General features: G+C 42.5%; 2 protein-coding genes across 12 annotated transcripts in view; one reads left to right on the top strand and one right to left on the bottom strand.

Annotated features, from left to right (window-relative positions):
* FANCC (FA complementation group C) overlaps positions 1–20,114 on the bottom strand; it is a 127,570-nt gene that overhangs the window by 31,741 nt on the left and 75,715 nt on the right. For all 5 annotated transcript variants that reach the window (XR_010588867.1, XM_024101149.3, XM_042854563.2 and 2 more), the window contains 4 exons: positions 19,226–19,290; positions 16,472–16,636; positions 15,203–15,359; positions 1,766–1,818 (listed from right to left, as the gene is read on the bottom strand). Coding sequence is in view for 4 of the 5 variants with exons in the window: in XM_024101149.3 (XP_023956917.1) it covers positions 1,766–1,818; positions 15,203–15,359; positions 16,472–16,636; positions 19,226–19,290 (440 nt within the window). In the remaining variant the exon portion in view is untranslated. The remainder of the gene's footprint in view (positions 1–1,765; positions 1,819–15,202; positions 15,360–16,471; positions 16,637–19,225; positions 19,291–20,114) is intronic.
* Positions 1–20,114, top strand: part of AOPEP (aminopeptidase O (putative)) — a 410,457-nt gene that overhangs the window by 384,866 nt on the left and 5,477 nt on the right. For all 7 annotated transcript variants that reach the window (XR_010588857.1, XR_010588861.1, XR_010588856.1 and 4 more), the window contains 4 exons: positions 11,091–12,018; positions 15,889–16,110; positions 16,494–16,543; positions 18,209–18,455. The gene's annotated coding sequence lies outside the window, so the exon portion shown is untranslated. The remainder of the gene's footprint in view (positions 1–11,090; positions 12,019–15,888; positions 16,111–16,493; positions 16,544–18,208; positions 18,456–20,114) is intronic.

The raw sequence follows: 20,114 nt of genomic DNA, 5'->3' as shown, positions 1-20,114 counted from the left end.
GCTGCCGCCCAACACTGTAGGAGCCTAAACTCACTCAGCACCTAAATTTCTATTATAGACGTTCCCTAGGCTCCTAAATTTCTGTTTCTGGACAAGTGCACTGCTGCTTCATTCTAGGCATCTGGACACCTATTTCCCATCTACGCCCCCGTGAGAACAGATGGAAAAATGCCTGTCTCACTTCCAGAACTTTCTCCTCTAGGTGTACTCAGAGCATTGCCCCATTCAAAATGTGGCGGCAGCAGGTAGTGGTCATGGTGCCACCACTGCCCACCTTATAACTTTTAATCCAGTTGTTAGAGCACTCATCAAGGTTGTGGGCAGAGGTGAAAGTAAGCCAGTACGGCCCACCGGCAACAGCCAGTATGCCATGCCGGACCAGACCGGCTGGGGATTTAAAGGGCCCGGGGCTCCCCGCAGCGGCAGAGCCCCTGGCCCTTTAAAGCGCTGCCCAAGCCCCGCTGGAGCCCCGGGGTAGCGGCAACAGGGCTCAGGTGGGGATTTAAAGGGCCCAAGGCTCCCCTGTGGTAGTGGCAGGAGCCCAGGGCCCATTAAATCGCCCCTGAGCCCTGGGGCTCCCAGTCGCCTCTGCAGCGGTGAGATCCGGGGGTGATAAAGGCCCCGGGACTCCCAGCTGCAGCTGGAGCCCCAGGATTTAAAGGGCCCGGGGAATTCAAAGGCCCCGCCTCTTCCAGCCGAGGCCACACCCGCTGTTCAGGACTCCAGAGTACCGATAAGTCCTTTAAATTACTTTCACCTCTGGATGTGGGAGACCCTGGTTCAATTCCCCCTTCTGCCTGATTCTGAGAAAGGATCTGAACAGGAATCTCCCAACTCTCAGGAGAGAAAAGTCACTGGAGCAGGGAGACTGGACCCTGGGTTTCCTACCTCCCAAGTGGGTGCCCCAACCGCCAGGCTAGAGAGTCATTCTCTAACTTTCTCTCTTTGACAAAATGCCTCTATTTATACATAGTGGAACAGCTTCAGCAGGAGACTGAGGGAGACCCATGTCAGAATATCCCTTAGCCCAGTAGTTTGGGCACTCTCATGAGAGCTGAGAGATAGCTGTTCAAATCCACTCTCAGAATCAGGCAGAGGGGGAAATCAAACCCAAGTCTCCCACATCCTGGATAAGTGCTATAACTGCTGACTCAACTGCACCACCACCTCCTTCTTCTCTTCCCTGCACCATTTTGAGGGGAGTGAGGCTGGCACCTAACTCATTCTTGCAAAATACAGATTAGCCACCTAAGCCACCTGATTCTAGGAGAGGGGTTCCTGGCTGTTGAGTGCAAGCAGAGATGGAAGCCTGGGTTCCTGACTCTGTGAGAGGGGCAGGGCATAGGTTACACCCCTCTCATCAGCATCTCCCATTGGCTAGTTAGGCAGCTCTCTGCCTAGTGTGCTGGCTTGTGGATCCCATTGTTGTTCCAGTGATATTCTAGGTACCTAAAAATTAGGAACTGCAATGCCTGAGTCACCTGTGTGGATCTGGGCCATAATGCCTTTTATATGAGGATCTCAAGGTGCTCCACATTCATTAGGTTTCACAATACTACACAACACAGGTTATACTCATTTTACAAAACAGTAAACTAAGGTTCAGAGTTTATCAGAGATCACATATTTAAACAGTGACTCAGTTAGGCCCCAGAATTCCGAACTCACAGTCCTCTATGTTTCTAACCAATATACCTCTTATATCAACATTCAGTCTAAAAGCAGAACATTTAAAATCCTCACTGTAAAAGTTACCAAAACTTACTTGAAAATTTCATCAACAATTCTGAAGATGGGAGGGTGGCATGCTGCTTGTGGCTATCAAAAAAGAAATGGAAGAAAATTAGACACTAATTAAGATGCAACTCTCACCCAATTAGCTTTCATTGTACAATGTACAGCATTGCCAGTGGACACTACAATGCTGCAGTTACTAAACAAGCGATCTTGGACCAAACCCTGTAAAGGGCTCAGCATCCCAGGATTAGACTCCTTAAAAACAACAAGGAAGACGTGAGACTAACAATTATACTAGGCAGACTAGACAGTTCATAAATGTACACATCTGTGATCTAGAACTGTGTATGACAAGTATCTCTAAAAATATTAAGGGTGGCAGACAGATGAAAAAGGGTTGCTATGCATGTAACTCCTGCAGCCAAGAGAAAGGAACAGATGAGCAAACTTTTTTTTTTAGTTTTCTCTGTATACTATCCCTTTTGGATGCAAGTTGATGTTCTGGTTACATCAACAAAACTAATGACAAGAAATTAATTTGCCTTCTTTTCTCTACCATGGTTCAGCAACTACAGTATACACTTTGGTCTGACACATTTTTTCATAATCCCATACCCTTCTATGTATCTTGGCATTTCTATGTGACCTAAAAACATTTACTGCATCTTAGAGCCCAAAAATATGTTTTTAAATTAGTTAAGTTTTTCATCCTCTATGTGCCATGATATAACAGCACACATAAGACCATCACATTTTATGGAAGTTATTATATGAGATGGTATATTAGTAAATGTAAGCCCCAAAATAAACCCATATTTTTCACTTATAAGATTTAGGCTCTTCTACAGCACCCATCTAGGCAACAAAATAAACACTTGCATAAACCCAGATTTTAATTTTTATAAAACAAAAAAGTGACAGGCATAATTTTTTTGCTAAGGAAAACATCTAAAGATTTGGTAAGAAAGCAAGTCCTGAAGAATAATTCCATTTTTTTAAAAGTGTCTAATAAAATGCTTTTTATAGACTTCAGGATCCAGGGATGGAATAATGTGTTTCCACGGGGTATTTACTGTCACGGCCCTTACCCAAAGTGCCTGAAGCACCAGTCTAAATTAAAATTCTGTGCATCTAGTTCAAGCTGCAAAGCACCCAGCACCTTAAAAAGAAGATATATTTTTTTAAAACGGCTTATAGGTAAATGGAGAGTTTACCAGACACATAAACCTTAAAAAAAAAAAAAAAAAAGATAGCCGTTAGTATAAACTGTCAAGGAAAACTCTGAAAAGGCCAGCTCCTTGTTTCTCACAGCTGTCTTTACCATACTGGAAATATTAGGTGGCACCTCATTTTCATGTTTTAACACTCATTTTTTCTGTCAGACAGCTGTAGTTATGTTGTCATATTAAACGCATGCCACCTAGTGTTCAAGAGTATTCACAGCCGGCTCTTTAGGCTTGTGTGAAAAACAGCATGCAGCTTGTTGCAAGGCTGAAGTTTCCAAACATCCAGTGCTTGGAAGAAAACTAGGTGGACGAGTTAGGTGGATGTGATTTTTACAGGAAAATATTGTTATTTTAAGGGTCTTTACAAAATATATTGATACCTTTTAGTTTTTTAGGGTAACCAATCAAATTGAAACATCTTTGTTTTATTTTTTTTCCAGCTACAGCATGTATGGCTTTTAAAATAACATCATTTGTACACTTACCTATAAAAAGACCAATTTTTACATAAGTTTCAGGGCAAGCACCACAAAATTTTTAAGAAATTTTCACTTTATGATACTTTCACGTTCTATCCCATAGATATAATTAGAGTTCATGACAATTTTTTTTATCATTTTTTAATTAAGTAACCCAAGGAATAGTGTACTGGTTGTATTATTAGTTTTCATATTTAATACAATACAAACATCCATATTTTAATTTATTTGAAATTGACATCATAATTTCCAGCCTTCTGTACTTGAGTTCCATAGACCTTGGGTCCCTTGCTGCAGAATTTAGGTCAAATTTGATACAGAGCTCACAGGGCCTTGACTATAGCTGTTGCTAGTGCTTTGCCTATAGTAATAAAGTGACTGTATAAGCAAATAAGCCATTTACTTTCTTGTGGCATCAACAATGGTTACATTGCCACTGGATACTTGTTTTAAAGAGAACCAAACCCTATTCTTGGAGCAAAGCCCAACTACATGCGCTTTGTGCAAGGAACAGAACTTTCCCGTCCAACTCATTGGCAGGGTGCAGTGAAATAGCACAGTCATTACCAGCAGGAGGAGCCGTGCTGGTGAGTCGACGCCCCGCCACAGGCCTCCTTTCTTCTGAGGATGCGTGAGGCTTCGGGAAGAACACAGTACTTCTTAGTGGATAGACTGGTTCAGGTGAAACTCAGAGACTATTCTGGGCGTGAATTTAGGGTGTAAACATAATGAAACCTTGTTCTTAAGGAATACAGTACAAGGAGAATCTGCCATCAACGCCCCAAGCTCACCAACCCTGTTGGCTGTGGCGATGGCTACCCAGGAATGCAACCTTCATGGATAGGAGAGACATGGACCGAGAAGCTAAGACTCCTTTTGAACCATTAGTGAGTACTGAGAGAACAAGGTTCAAGTCCCATTGAGGAGTAGGTAGAAAGGTTCTGATTAGGCCTTTCCAGAATCTGCTAGTAGAGGGTAGGCAAAGATCGAGTAGCCCTGTGAAGACAAATGATATGCACTGATTGCTGTTAAGTGGGCCTGTTAGGAACTGTTGGACAAACCTGCTTTCTTCAAGGAAAGAATATAGTCCAGAATGAAAGGAATATCTGTGTCTTCTGGAGAAATATGTCTTTGATGTGCCCAGTCAGAGAAATGCTTCCACTTAGCTAGGTAATATTTCCTACTGGAATCCTTACTACTATTAGAAAGGATGTTCTGTACAGCTTTACACAATTGCTGTAAGGATGATGCCCATCCGAAAACCAGGCTCCAAGATGAAGCAACCATCAGTTGGGATGCCTGATATTGCTGTTCCCTTGAGCCAAAAGACTGGGACATGTGTAGGAGGTTAGGGAACCAAAACTGTCTGGGCCAGCTGGGAGCAATGAGAATAACTCGTGCCCTATCTACTGAATCTCGTGCAAAACTCGCAGCAGGCGTGCTAATAGAGGGAACAGATTTTTTCAGCATTTACGCAGATGCCCAGAAAGAAGAGCTCTTGGACTGCTAGTTTGGCAAGTACATAACTTGAAATCATGCTTGCAGGCAACGAAGATGGAGTTTTGCAAAAAATGTGAAAGTTGAAGCTTCGGGGACATTGGGGGTTCCAGTCCAGACCAAGCAGCAGTGGGAAGGAACTAGAGAGGCAGTCAGCTCACCCTGCCCTTTATCTCCTTGGTCAGAGACACAAGGTGAGCCAGGACACATGTGCAGACCAACGGACACTGCTTTCAAAATTCTCCAGCTCTGGGCACATGGAGAGTATGTGTACCCACAGTGGAATATACACAGGGACCAGAACTCAAAGAAGATGGGATTTTCAGGATGCCAAGGTTATCACCTAATCTTTTCAAAAGATACCATGGGATCTCACATCCCAAGTTGCCCTTGAATGTATCTTGGCAAACCATCTCTCATACATGGGAAACAGCATAAGAAAAAGCTTTGCAAAACTGGCATCATATCCTCTGGACCCTCTCCCCATCAATTTCAAAATCTGCAGGATCTGTAGAGCACAATTCAACCTAGAATGCACAGCCAGACTAAGGATATTGGAATTGCAGGTCTGAACTAATGATTACATATTCAGGTGTATATTTCTCATACAATCAAAGATACTGGCACCTTTATTTTGTTTCCTTTTTAAAAGGAAATTAAATGCAAAAAATTGCGTTGTAACATTATGGTGGAGATGCTACACGCATACACACACAAATCATGTAAAATTCAGCTACTTTTTCTATTATGAATTTTTCTGATTCATGATTGATAACAGGAATAAGAAAAAACGTTGATTTATTTTAACAATAAACACAAAAACAAATACATAGAGAAATAAAGGAGAAAACATGCATATGTGCTTATACATATACACGTGTTAATGTATGTATAAGTAACAAACACAATCTGTTATGTGTTTTATTAATCAATACATCTTAATGTGCTTTACATAAACAAGTATTATCCTCAAAAAGTATATACAGATGAAGAAACTGAAATACAGAAGTTAAGTGACTTGCCCAAAATCACATAGCATGTGAATGGAAGAAATGGGAACAGAACTAAAGTCCTCTTGACTCCCAGTCTCATGTCCTATTCATTGGATCCAGCTGCTCTATGGCTAAATAACTCTAACTTTACGAAACTATTACACTTCTGTACTTTACCAGATTGTTTGTATTTCCAAGTTTTATTTTTTTACTAGCACTATACAAAAATATTGCTTAATTAGTGATAAACATGTTATTCCTCAATTTTTGGTTTAACTTTAACGAGTACCAAATGCATCTTTATTCTATGTATACAAACCTATTTTAAGAGCTTTAAGATTAGCTGACTTTTAGTCACAAGTACTTGGTGAGTTCAAAAAGGTAGGATCTACTCACATGCTTAAAAGACTCCTAACTAGGAGACAACAAACTGCGATTTTATTTTCAATAGCTATTAAAAAGGGAATACCATTTAATTTCTTTTATAGAATTCTTGTAGTGAAGAGCATGAGGAATTCACCAAGAGCACAAGTAAAATTAATCCACACTATTCCCAGTGTTTCAACTCAAGGATATATCCTTTTGAGGATGGATTCTTTTATAAAATACACGGTTAAGGAAATTAATTGTATCTGTTGAACTTTACTTAGCTGGGATACCCTGCAAGGAAATTCAATTTAAAACAAAAATTGTCTTGCCTCTCCCAATTTCTCTCTTACACCTCCCCCATCTTTCTCCCTGTTCTCTGCCTCTTTCACTGGCAGGTCTAGCTGTGAAAGATGACTCTGGATCCAGCTAGAAGATAACTGTGTGGATCAGTCAAAGCAGGGGGGCAATGTAGAGGCATAGGAACCAGGGTACAACCCCAAACCTTAGTATCCTGTATGGCAGCATAATAGTGTGTCACCACCCCCACCTAATAAGTGGCACTTTTCACTCTGCAGTGCTGACTCAAAAACAATAGCATTTGAGGGTCCACAACCTGAATTTCAGCTGGAAAGCATAACATAGTTTTGATTCTGGGCCAGACTTGGGAAAGTTGATGATGCCAGAAGAACTGCATACTTACAAAATGGCTTACAATGTCAAGAACGACATATGTTTTAAGGGTCAGAAACTAAAGCCAAGGATTAAGGTTTTCTTGTGCCCTACCTTTCAAAGGAGCACAACTACATCTGCTTCCAAAAGTACTAACTAAAATCTGCACAGACATTACTATTGGCCCTGATTTGCCTATATGTGCATGTAGTGAGGACTGTACAAAAAGCCTGAAATGTATTTGTAAAGGAAGGTATCTAAAAAAAAAAATTCTAATTTGCAAATTAAGAATTTAGTTTAATACACCACCACATAGATATTACAAACACATATATACATACACACATATATATTATACACTTATGTACACTTCAACCCTCAAAAATGCAAGACCTCTCAATTCCTTAGATGCCAAAGAATATTCATGTAGATTATTTCACTATATGCAATGTGTATAATGCTGATCTTTTGTTTTTATTACTTCCTAGTAACTACAGAATTTCCAATACTAATTCCAGTTTCTGCCAAGAGATGTAAACATAATTAACCACACACCATATAAAATACAAGTTACTAGACCATCACACTCTAATTACAGTTGGAATCCAAATATAACAGTATTGGATATCAAGTTTCTTTCATACTAAAGCACAGCAGTCTTCTATCCGGGTCCTGCAGATCTCTAAGGGCAGGTCTACACTACCGCTTAAGTTGATCTAACTTTCATTGCTCAGGGGTGTGAAAAAAAAAAAAACTCCACGAGTAACGCAAGTTTCACACTGTCCACACCGGTGCTATGTCAGCAGGAAATGATCTCCTGCTGACATAGCTTCCACTTTTCGCCAAGGTGGAGTAATTATGCCAATAGGAGAGTGCTCTCCCATCAGCATAGTGCGTCTTCACCAGATGCGCTACAGCAGTGCAGCTGCATCGGTGTGCAGCTGCGCTGATGATGTGCTGTAGTGTAGACTTGCCCTAAGATATTTACCTACACTTATGACAGTGCTGAGATAATTCACTGTGATAAATGACTCAGATGATGCAGTTCTGAAGCAGCTTATTCACATAACCAATTTTTTTCTGGTTGCTTTTTTTGTACTGTATTGTTTTTATTGCAAATAGGAAAAAGAGTCTAAATCAATCAGTAATTTTTGGCTCATCATTTTGTATTGTAATTATCGTAAACCATAAGGCACATAGAGGTCACATCCTGGAAATGTCATAATCAATCAAACAAAACACATATTCATGTACCTCTAAATAAATGTTCTAAATATATTTTAGACAGGATATATTCATCACACTGGTAAATCCAAAGTTTCTACTTACTGTATTCTAAATAGCTTTTAAAATAGCATGTAATAAGGGAATTATTAGACTGACTGACCATTGCTCTGAGCACATCATCCACCCTACCAGCTCCTGCTACCATGCTTCACTGCAAGAAGATCAAGCTTCCTGTCATCACCCTCTCAACTGTACCCTCATATCCCTCTTGCATACTCTTAATGCATTGCCTCCTACCAACAAAGCAAGGCTTATCTGCCTATTTGTCAAATTCTCATCTTTGTGCTTTCATCCACACTACCCCTTTACACAGAATGCCCTCATCTTCTTCTCTTGTTTATGTGTGTGTGTCATTTGTCTTCTTAGAGTGCAAATTTTTGGGGGCAGGGGCTGAATTTTCAAGTATGTGCAATAGGAATCTGCCCAGCACAATATGGTCCCAATCCTGCTGGGGGGCTCTGGGTGTGAATGTAATATAAATATAAATAAATAAATAAATAATATACCCAAGATTAAGACAGAGATTTTACTTTCTTTCTATACTGATCCAATGTTTTCTGTAAGCTATGTATAGCACCTATATATTATGGTGAATGATGGCTTTAGGGATGGATAGATGGATAAGACAGTTGTATTATATAGATTATGGGACAGAGATAATCCTGTGACCACTTTACAGGTGGAAAAGAGAGAGATGAGAACGTATACAGGCACAGAACCTTTTGTAATCTTGAGTTCTGAAATGTTCAGATCACTGATTGATGCATAAGCAGCGTCATAAACTAGAAGTTATGTAGCTTGTCAGCATGGTACACAACACCTACAATGGGGATCTACAGAGGCAATGAATAAGAAATAGTTACCTACCTTTCTGTAACTGTTCTTTGAGATGTGTTGCACATGTCCATTTCCCTGTAGGTGTGTGTGGGCGCCCCATGCACAGTTGTCAAAGATCTTTTTCCCCTCAGCAGCACCCATTAGGGCAGTTTGAGTGCCCTCTGCCATTGCATGCCACTCTGTGCATGCATAAGAGGGCAGAACCACCCCAATCCATCTCAGTTCCTCTTACTGGGACAGATTTTGATAGAGAGGGGAAGGAGAGTGGGTCATGGAATGAACACGTGCAACACATCTCAAAGAACAACTGTTAGAGAGAGGTAGGCAGTTTCTTCTTCTTTGACTGATTGCACATGTCCATTCTACTGGATGTGGGCTCAGAGTCTACAGGAACAGATTCGAGAACAACACGTCCAACAGTGGCATGGGTCCTGGACTGCTTGGCTACAGCATAATGAGAAGCTAACATGTGCACTGATGACCAAGTTGTCCAGAATAGGTAGTTGCACTTGGAAAGCTGCTGATGCTGCATGCGCTCTAGTGAAATGGGCCAATACTCTAGCTCAATGGTGGGCAAACGTTTTGGCCCGAGGGCCACATCTGAGTGGAGAAATTGCATGCAGGGCCATGAATGTAGGGCTGGGGCAGGGGGTAGAGGTGCGAGAGGGAGTGTGGGATGTGGGAGGGGGTGTGATGTGCAGGAAGGGACTTAGGGCAGGGGGTTGGGGCGCATGGTGTACAAGGGGGCTCAGGGCAGGGGGTTGGGGTGCAGAAGGGGTTCGGCAGGGGGCTCAGGGCAGTGGGTTGGGGTGCAGCAGGGGCTCAGGGCAGGGGGTTGGGGTGCAGCAGGGGACTCAGGACAGGGGGTTTGGGTGCAGGGTGCAGCAGGGGGTTGGGGTGCGGGGTGCAGGCTCCAGCCCAGCGCTGGTTACCTGGAGCAGCTCCGTGGTGGCAGTGGCACGCAGGGAGCTAAGACAGGCTCCCTGCCTGCCCTGGCCACGCGCTGTTCCCGGAAGCGGCCGGCACCATGTCCCTGCGGCCCCTGGGGGGGGGGGGGGGCCAAGAGCTCTGCGCGCTGCCCTCCCCTGTGGGTACCTCTCCCGAAGCTCCCATTGGCCACGGTTCCCCGTTCCTGGCCAATGGCAGCTGAGGGGGGCGGTGCCTGGAGAAGAGGGCAGCGCACAGAGCCCTCTGCCCTCCCCTCCCCCAGGGGCTGCAGGGATGTGGTGCCGGCCACTTCCAGCAGCGGCGCAGGGCCTGAGGCGCCACGGGGGTGGCAATCCCGCGGGCTGGATCCAAAGCCCTGATGGGCCAGATCCAGCCCGCGGGACGTAGTTTGCCCACCCTTGCTCTAGCTGGTGGCATCATATTAGCCAACTGGTAACACAAACAAATGCACAAAGAAATCCAGGGTGAAATCCTCTGAATGGCAACTGGATGTCCTTTCATTCTATCCACAACCACAACAAACAACCGCGTTGTGGAACCAGGTAGAAAGCTAAAGCTCTTCAAACATCTAACAATGAAGTTTCTCCTCATCTCTATGAGTGTGAAGTTTCACAAAGAAATTCAGCAAATAAATTGCCTGGTTAATGTTAAACCTGGAGGCCACCTTTGTTAGGAACTTTGGGTGAGGGTATAGGTAAACATTATCCTTATGGAAAACCGTATAGGGAGGCTCTGGAACCAGGGTTCTCAACTCACCCACTTTCACAGGTAATCACAATGAAAAAGGCCACATTTATAGAGAGGTAGAGAAGGGAGCAAGTTGCAAGAGGTTCAAAAGTGGCCCCATTAATTTTGCCAACACAAAATCAGACCCTATGGGGGAATAGGAGCTTTCACCTAAAAGTGTAATCTGTCCAAACCCTTTAGCAATCTGATGGTGATAGGGTTGGGAAAAAAAAAAGAGATTTATTATCTACCAACCGGTGGAAAGCTGAGATAGCTGCCAGAGGTACTCTGATAGAATTAACAGCTAGACTTTGATGTTTTAGGTGTAAAAGACCTTCCAATACATGACTGATAAGAGCTTATTTGGAGGGAACCTTTTTGTCGGGACCAGATGGAAAAACGTTTGATTAACCAGATAAGTACCTCTTCTCGAAGCTTTATACTATTCAGAAGTACTTTCTATATGTTCTTAGAGCAAGCCCTTTCCAATGGTGTTAACCATGAAGCATCCACTCTGTCAAATGGAGGGCTTGCAGGTTGGGGTTCAGCAGATACCGATGGCCCTGGGAAATCATACATAGATTCAACGGGAGAGATAATGGAGGTCTGACTGACAAGGTTGAATACCAGTGTTGCTGAGGCAATGCTGGTGCTATAAGTATGAGGTGAGCCTGGTCTTGGACAAGACTCTGGGCAGTAATGGAATCGGAGGTAAGGCATATAGAAAGGAATTCTTCCAGGATAGCAGGAATGTGTCTGTCAACAAACCTGGACTGTAAACAGGATGGCATTTTCTATTGGCCTTTTTTGCAAAGAGGTCCACCAGGGGAGTCTTCCACAGCTGGTACATGAATCTGGCCATGTCCAGAGACAGCAAACACTGATGGTGATCAGGGAAGAACCTGCTCAGCTGATCTGCCAATGAATTCTGCATTCCTGGAAGGTAAGGAGCTCTGAAGTGAACCAAACTGACTATGCAAAAGTCCCACAGGTCAATCATCTTCTGGCACAGCTGTGTCAAATGCATCCCTCCCTGCATGTTTACCTAAAATATAGTTGCTGTGCTGTCTGTTAATACTAGCAGATTTTTTCCCCCTTGATATGCAAAAGGAGGGCTGAACAGACTAGATGGACAGCTCACAACTCTCTGACATTTATGAGAGTCTTCAGTTCTTGGGAAGACCACAGACTTTGAGTCTACAGGGACCCTGTATGTGTCCCACAACCAGGGATGATGCATCTGTGATTAAAGTGAGCATTGGTTGTAGGGGAATGAAGAGAACCCTGTAACAGAGTCTTTGGTGGCTCCTCCCTCCCTCAGGGGGTGGGGGAACCTGACCACACCCAGTTATCTACACTGGGTGGTAACAACACCAGCCCCACTTCCCTACTATTCCCAAGGGGGGTTCTGTCCTTTGTGGGCTCCTTAAGTCTCTCTGGCTGGGGGATCAATATGGAAGTCACAAACTCCCCACACTTTCAGGGAGACTCCCTGAGGTTCCAGAAAGCAGAGGTGGGGAAGGGTGGCTATAGTGCTGCCAACAATCCAGTCCCAAGATAATGGGTTTGTGGAAATCGCTCAGTCTGGGTCACAGCCTGTGTGTCTTACCATAGGGGGTCTGCTGTACTTTCCTCAGGGTCAGGATGAAGGTCTCCTGCCTAGGAGTTCCCTTTGCAACATCAGGCATTGCTCCTGCAGTCTGGTGCTGTAGTCTAGGGCTACCATACGTCCGGATTTCCCCGGACATGTCCGGCTTTTCGCTCTTTAAATAGCCGTCCGGGGGGAATTTCTAAAAATCTAAAAATGTCTGGGATTTCCCCCTGGTCGGCTATTTAAAGAGCGAAAAGCGGCTGACAGGGCAGCCGAGCACCTCGCACATTGGGGCCTCGGCAGCCAAAGCCCCTTCCCAGTTCCCCCCATCCCCTGCAGCCTTAGCACACCGCCCGGTCTGTGCGCCTGTGAGGGAACGCGGCAGCGGGGCTGGCAGCGCCGGCCAGAGCCCCTCCCCCACTTCCCCCCTCCTCCACAGCCTCAGCACGCCGCTCGGCGGGGCGGGGCGCTCCTTGGGGTGCGGAGCCAGACACCTGCTCTAAGCCGAGCGGTACGGTAAGGGGGCTGGGGAGTTGGAGAAGGGGGGCAGTCAGGGGACAGGGAACGGGGGAGGTGGATGGATCGGGAGTTTGGGGGGGGCTGTCAGGGGGCGGGAAGTGGGAGGGAGTGGCTAGGGGGCGGGGCTACCACCCCCCACCCCCTCGAGTGTCCTCTTTTTTAAAAGTTCAGATATGGTAACCCTAGCTTAGGGTAATCTTGCTCCTTTCCCCCCAGCTTACTGCAGTTTCTTCCCTTTTAAAGCCCTCTTCCCAATCATGCATGATTGACAGGACTGGATAGGTGGGGCTAGCCCAACAACCAGGGCCTCTCTGGTCCCTTCCTCATCCATGTGGGGCCTATACTCTTTCACAGATCTTCACACAAACTTTCAGTGAGTGTATTCACCAGTCCAGAGATGACAAAACTAACACCAGTACTTGAGCTACTTAGGACATACACTGAAGCCAGCCAACCTTGCAACTTCCTGAGGTGTAGTCTGGCGTGCTGCACTACATAGGTACATACTGCCATGTGCCCCAGGAATCTGAGGCAGCTGCGAACTGTGGTGAGAGGATTTGCTTTTACCTCCAGAACTAACCCCTGCAGTGTTTCAAAGCTCAGGGATGGCAGTATGGGGATATCATCACTGGCTTGCCTCTTGATTGCACTAGCTTCTGAGGTACCAAAAGCATAGAAGGTAATGGTACTGCATGCTCCTGAAGAGCTGGACTAGGAACCACAGTCACTGGTACTGGTTGGAAACCTTCCTGCACCACCGGAGACACCAAGAGGTTAAGCAGTTCTCTCACAGCTGCATAAACCTCTGGTGTCATCAGTGCTGGTCTTGATTCCTGACCCTGATGTCCTTCTATGGGTACTTCAGGGGTTGGCCTCGACAGACATGTCACAGGTTCTAGGGTTGACAATCTTAGATGAGGAGTCCTCCAGGGAGCACTCTTCAGAATCTTTCCCAGAGTCCTTGCCTCTGGCTGACTTCAGTACAGACGATCTTGCCAAACAGGATACTAAGTCTCTCGAGGGCCTGTCTCTCTTTTCTGGCACCAGAGATAGAGAGTGAGGTGCTGTAGACATCTCTGATGGAGCGCTCCATACCAAAATTTCAAAAGCAATGGCTCTGATGGTGGGCCATTAGGAGACACTTGAACCTGGCTGCTCTATCCTTCTTAGAGCTAGGCTTGAACCTCTTACAGATGTGACACTTGTCAGTAATGTGGGACTCCCCCAAGCATTTTAGACAGCTGCGGTGTCGGTCAATGACCAGCATCAGCATACTACATGACAGGCAGGACTTAAACCCCAGAAAGCGAGGCATGGCTCTGATACTAGACCCAGTACTGAAATTTGAATTGGTTAAAAAAAACTTAAAAACTGAAACTTAATACTAACACTTATCTATATTAGACTTTACCTAACTATTAACTTCTAAGAAAAAAACAGCTATATACAAGAAGCGAGGGAAGAACTTGCTATAGCAAACTGAAAGCACTCCAACAACCGCCACTGGAAGTAAGAAGCAACTGAGGGGGGTCGGGGGCAGCGGAGCCCCTTTTGTACCTGCACGCATTGGCGCGCAAGGGTAGAGCATGCTCAAGCTGCCCCAACGGGCACCACTGAGGGAAAAGGATCGACAACTGTGCACGTGGGTGCACACACACCTACAGTGGAATGGACATGTAAAAATACTCTAAGAAGAGAAAAGAATTTTAAAATGTTAAAAGACACATGAGAGCACACCTCCAGGTGTGTGATTATAGTATCATATATGCCACATTTCAAAGTGTCCATGCCTCAGGTTCACTTTCATAATGCAAGATATGTGCATATGACATACCTATACATCCTAAAATGTACTGCTTTCATAAATGGGTTCTGTTACTATTTCTTTGTTAGTGGAAGCCTTTAATCATGTCAAGTGACCAGGTCCCAAATCATTATCAATTTCTAAATACATTGGATGGAACTGGTGCACTATATAATAGAATATTTCTAAAAAAAAAATCTAAAATGATGATAGCGCTCAGCACTTCTGACAATCAGGCCCCATTTCAGTTTATCTCCTGACGGTCTATGGATGAAGCTTTTGATGCCAAGACATCATGTTCTGTGAGGTTTTTAATTTTAACATATTTTATTAGAGTAGGGATTTGCCATGGTGTTCTGCACAAAAATTTCTCCTCTTTCCACTACTGTTATTAAGCTACACACCAGCTGACAGCTACTCTCCCCCATAGAGGTTGCTGGATTTCAGTGATGCTGTATATGAGAGAAGTATTTGGCGATCCTTCAGCATAACATACGTAATGTATTAATTGTGGTACATACCAGTAATGACTCTCTTATGATACATGCTACCTCTTCCAGTGAACTTGTTTGAGTGGAAATCAACCTTCCAAAAAGATGCAGTGTTGCTTTTTCAAGGCTAGGCAGATGACGAAGCCACAAGCTTAGGATAGCTGATTCAGAGAGGGCAATCTTCTTCCTGAGTTAATGGGAAAATATTGTTTTTTACAAACTGAGCCATGAAGTGAATAAATATTTAAAAGAATTGCATATCAATGCAAAATTATCAATCCACATATACATACTTATACAATTTTAGAAGAAAGTAAAGCTAGCATAAAGAGCAGAGGACAGGTCTGATATGCTTGCAGTAGCCCACAGTGCTGTATTAGTTGGAGTTTCCTAAAGGCTGATAGCTTCATGCCCAAGTGTACTCATCATTGCTATATTCCAGCTGGAAGGTGACAAATGCTTGTATAATTGAAACCAAATCATTATCTGCCAAGATGTGATGGGATGGAGTCTCCTTGCTAACCAGAGATGACAGAAAGCTACTCATGGCCACTGCTATGTGAGAGCTTAGCCTCTTCATTAAATTCAAAAGCATTCCTAGACTATGGATTGAATTGAGCAATTATGGGCATGTACCTTCAACCAAAGGAAGCATTGTGGCTACAAACTTCCCATAGTGCTTTTTCTCCGTTCACCATCACCTCTGTCTTGCTTAGGTTCAGCTTCAATCACCTGCTCTTCATCTATGAGCTAATCTCATCCAAACACTGGACAACCTTGATGGCAGAGGTATAAGCAAATCTACATATCGTTAATTGTATTCAAGTGCCTAGTTAAAAATAATCTGCTGGGAGATACAAGACTTGAAAACGTGGAGAACCAAGTTCTCAATAGAAATATGAGAACTGTCAAGCAACACAAAGACAAGAATATAACCGGTATGTTTTGGTATGGAAGGACACAATATTAAATCTGGATCTCTAATAGCAGAAGTTAGGAAAGATCTAGTATATTTATGGCAAAGAGGTACAAAATCTCAATGAAAGGCAAAATCCAAAAACAATTACAGTGATGCTGTCTAACATATGTCATAGGGAAAGTAAAACTGAAATAGCACATCAGAAATCTAGAATCCTTGTTTTCCTTCAACTTCAGATCTGCTATTCAGGTAAAAAGAAAATATTTTGTTACAATACAGTAGATATTCAATGCATCCAGTATGCAAGTTCACCAAATAGTAATTCCAACTGAACACAGTTAATATTCTCTTTGGTAATCTGTATATTCTATGTTACTTACTTTAAAAATGTCTCATTCACAGCTTCTAAAAACTCTGAGCTGAGAACTTCTTGCGATCCACCTCCATGATAGGTAAGGAGCGCTTCCAGTAGAGGAGTTACATCAGGCAAAGTGATAAGAGGGACGCAGAAAAGGGACACTACATTTACATGATTATCTGAAACTCTGGAGAAATGAAAAAAGTTTCTTATTTTAGAAAAAGAAAACACTCAAAAGTCTTAATTACTAAAGTTAAGAGAACATTTATTTATTGTAGCAAATGCTGAAGTATTCTCAAATGGAGACTCTTAAAACAATCAGAATTTCTGTATGTTGGCACTGAGGACTATGGCACTGCAGTAGGGACCTCAAACAATTCTAAAGTGTTGGCAGTGTTCAATAACTATGTATGCCCTGCTAGCAATTAATAGTTTCCCTTTCCCGGTTTGATAAAGAGCAAAGCAGTCCCTCAGAAGAAGATTTCAGTTTCACAGCTCCCACATCGGTATCTCAGGTTCTCACAGGAGACAACCAAGCTGGCTTTGATCCCTATGGTTTCCTTGGCTTTTCTCATTCCAGCAGGAATTACTCCAGTACTCACCATAGTATAAATCCTGCTACCTTCAAATGCTCAGGCATAAAAATGAGGATTTGTCTTAAAGATCTACAACTGAAGGGATGCGTAGTATAGTATAGCATAGCATTGCATAGCAATTGACCCTGCCTAATAAGATTGCACTTTTGGAAAAGATTAATGATGGTGCAACCTAAATAGTACTAAGGTGGCGGATAATTTAATATTTAAAGCCAAATTTTAAAAAGATTGACTTCTTCACATATGCATGAGGGTGCTAACTGTGCAGCCAAAATAAGGAATTACATATGCAAAAGTAGGTATTTCCCAGTTTATGTACAAAATTACTTGTTGGTACCCATGCATATGAACTTCAGAGGTAAAATTTAACAAGTTATATTTTGCAAATGTGACCCTTTTTTTTTTTTTTTGGATGAGAGAGATCCTTCAGAAGACTCCTGGAAACGGGGTAATGATAGATAAAATCAATATAATTTCTAACAGACTAATTGAGGAGGAGATTCATGAAAACTAGTTATTTACAGTGCTCCTGCTCAGCAATAAGAACTGAACGTATTGTGATTTGTTGACATGGAGAGTCCTTCTGATTTCTACAGTGGAGAAATGCTACGTGATATATTTTCAAAGTTTCCTAAATTTCTGATTTAATATCTCCAGCTTAAAAATGAATATGGAAATAAGTGTAGACATTCAGGCTCAGGCTGAAGCCTGGGCTCTAGGATCCTGTGAGGTGGAAGGGTCCCAGATCCTGAACATCTACACCTCAATTAAACAACCCCTAAAGCCAGAACCCCACGAGCCTGAATTAGCTGGCACAGGCCAGCCACATTAGTTTAACTGCAGTGTAGACATACCCTTGGACATCACTCCCCAAACCTTAGTGTGTGTGTGTGTATGCGTGCATGCATGAGAGAGAAGTGTGTGTGTGTGTGTGTGTGTGTGTGTGTGAGAGAGAGAGAGAGAGAGAGAGAGAGAGAGAGAGAGGTGTATGTGTTTGAGAGTGAGAGATACATGAGTCAGAATCAGATAAGGGAGTCAATGGTAGTCTAGCTCTTTGCAGGAAAGCCAAGGTTGCAGGTAGGTTGCCCCAGAACTAATGCAAAGACCCAGGGTTTCTGTGCAGATGACCAACTCCCCTCCTGTCTCCTGGTCTCCTATTGCAGGTTTCTCTAGGACTGGACAATCAGATCCTTAACTATTCTGCTGACAATGCACAAGAAGGAATATAACCCTGCTCTCTCTCACCGCTGTATAAGCCCTGTAGTATTAGCACAAGTAGTAAAAATCTATTTTGTTCCTGAAAAGTGAGCACCTATGACAGAATAGACACAGTGTGCACCTCTGAGTAAAATGGAGCCATTTTCACACAGCCTTTTCAAGTAACAACCACACATTAATCGACTACATCTGGTATGTATCCCTCTGTTTTATTTTTGTTTTCATTTTTGCTGACATATACTTTGATTCAGATGTAATCAAAGGCTCTGTGGGTGTATTCTGAAAATAGTTTTTTTAAATGTTTTTAAAAAGGTTATGGTCTTCATTTCAAAAAGCCCACAGTACCAGGTATACATTCAAAGTGGTGAGGAAAGCAAGAACTAAGCAAATATAATTGTTTTTTTTACCAAAGAAAGACTGTTGCTCAGTCACCTTAAACAGCACCTCTATCACCCTATTCCATGTATTTAAACAGTGGTTCTACTTGTGTTGAGTAGTAGTTACTCTCATGGGTAATAATCTCAATGGAACTACTGTGTGAGTCAGGACTTCTGAGCATGAGTAAGGACTACAAATTTGGACTCTTGCTAACTGTGCAGTAGTGGTGACATCCGCCCTTCTGACATTACATAATAAGCATACAATAATACCTGCACTGTTCACTGATATGATGAACAAGGAATGGAAATACATAATTGGTTAAGAGGGGCATGTAACAGCACTGCAGACATGCTATCCTATACCCCAAGGCTGTGATTATCTGGTAAGTAAAAGGTTTTCTGTGACATTCCACTTAACAGACTTGTCCATTACCGAAACTATATGGTAATTCTAAATATTACCATGATTCTAAATATATTTTTAAGTCTAAATGCTTGTTTCAAAAATTTTGAAAAAGGACCTCACTGAACTTCAATGATCCATACTAAGACTTATTGAAATGAAGTTTAGATAACACCTACCTCCCTTGAACGTTAAGTCCATTGAACTGATTTCCTTTGAGTTCTGTCACTAATGATAAGACTATCTGTTAAACAAAATCAATTACATTAAAAACACATACATTATATATATACACGAGAGAGAGAGAGAGAGAGAGAGATACACACACACACTGCAAATAGGATGACATCAGTTGTATTTTTTGGTGTGAGACACATTTCAATTGTGGTAAGTAGCCTTCTCTGTAGACTTCCCCCTCCCTTTTTTCCCCCCGCCAGTGTTCAAGACAATTACAGGTACTAAAATTGTTAAACACCCATCATACATCATTCCCATTACACAATTAGCAAATAAGTGAAATATTAGAGACCTGCATCCCAAGAGTTAAGAGAAAAGTAACTTTTAAAAAAGCATTAAATGGGTAAAAATTCCAAAATAAGTAGTAAATCTTCATTTTATGAAATATCATCCCCATGATTTTACAGGGTAAATGAAAAATCACTCATTTCCCCAAAATATAGGGTTCAACTAGCATTGTAAATACAGTGTGCACAGTCAAAAAGAAAATATAATTCAAAAAGTTACTTTCTGGCAAACATATGCCACATAAAATATTTTCCTTATTTATTAAATTTCATGTTACAAAATATGTCTTAGCTAATATTCATTTCAGTGATACATGAACAACAAGGATTTTTTATTTTTTTTAAAAACCCATACACTTTGGTATAAGCCTCCCTTTTTTGTCTCTTGTCGTCTCCCATTTTATCTTTCTTCCTTAAAAGGCTGTAAGAGTAACCAAGGTACAAAAAGATAACAGTCATTCAGTTCATGTTTCTTATAGCAATGACATTTTCATATACATTCTTACAGACTGGTGATTTATTACTAATAAAATCTCCATTACAC

This window comes from Chrysemys picta, chromosome 6 (genome assembly GCF_011386835.1).
Source record: "Chrysemys picta bellii isolate R12L10 chromosome 6, ASM1138683v2, whole genome shotgun sequence".
In the NCBI taxonomy this organism is placed as follows: domain Eukaryota; kingdom Metazoa; phylum Chordata; order Testudines; family Emydidae; genus Chrysemys; species Chrysemys picta.
Note: the sequence above shows the minus strand (reverse complement) of the source record. Positions and strands in the feature narration are given on the sequence as shown.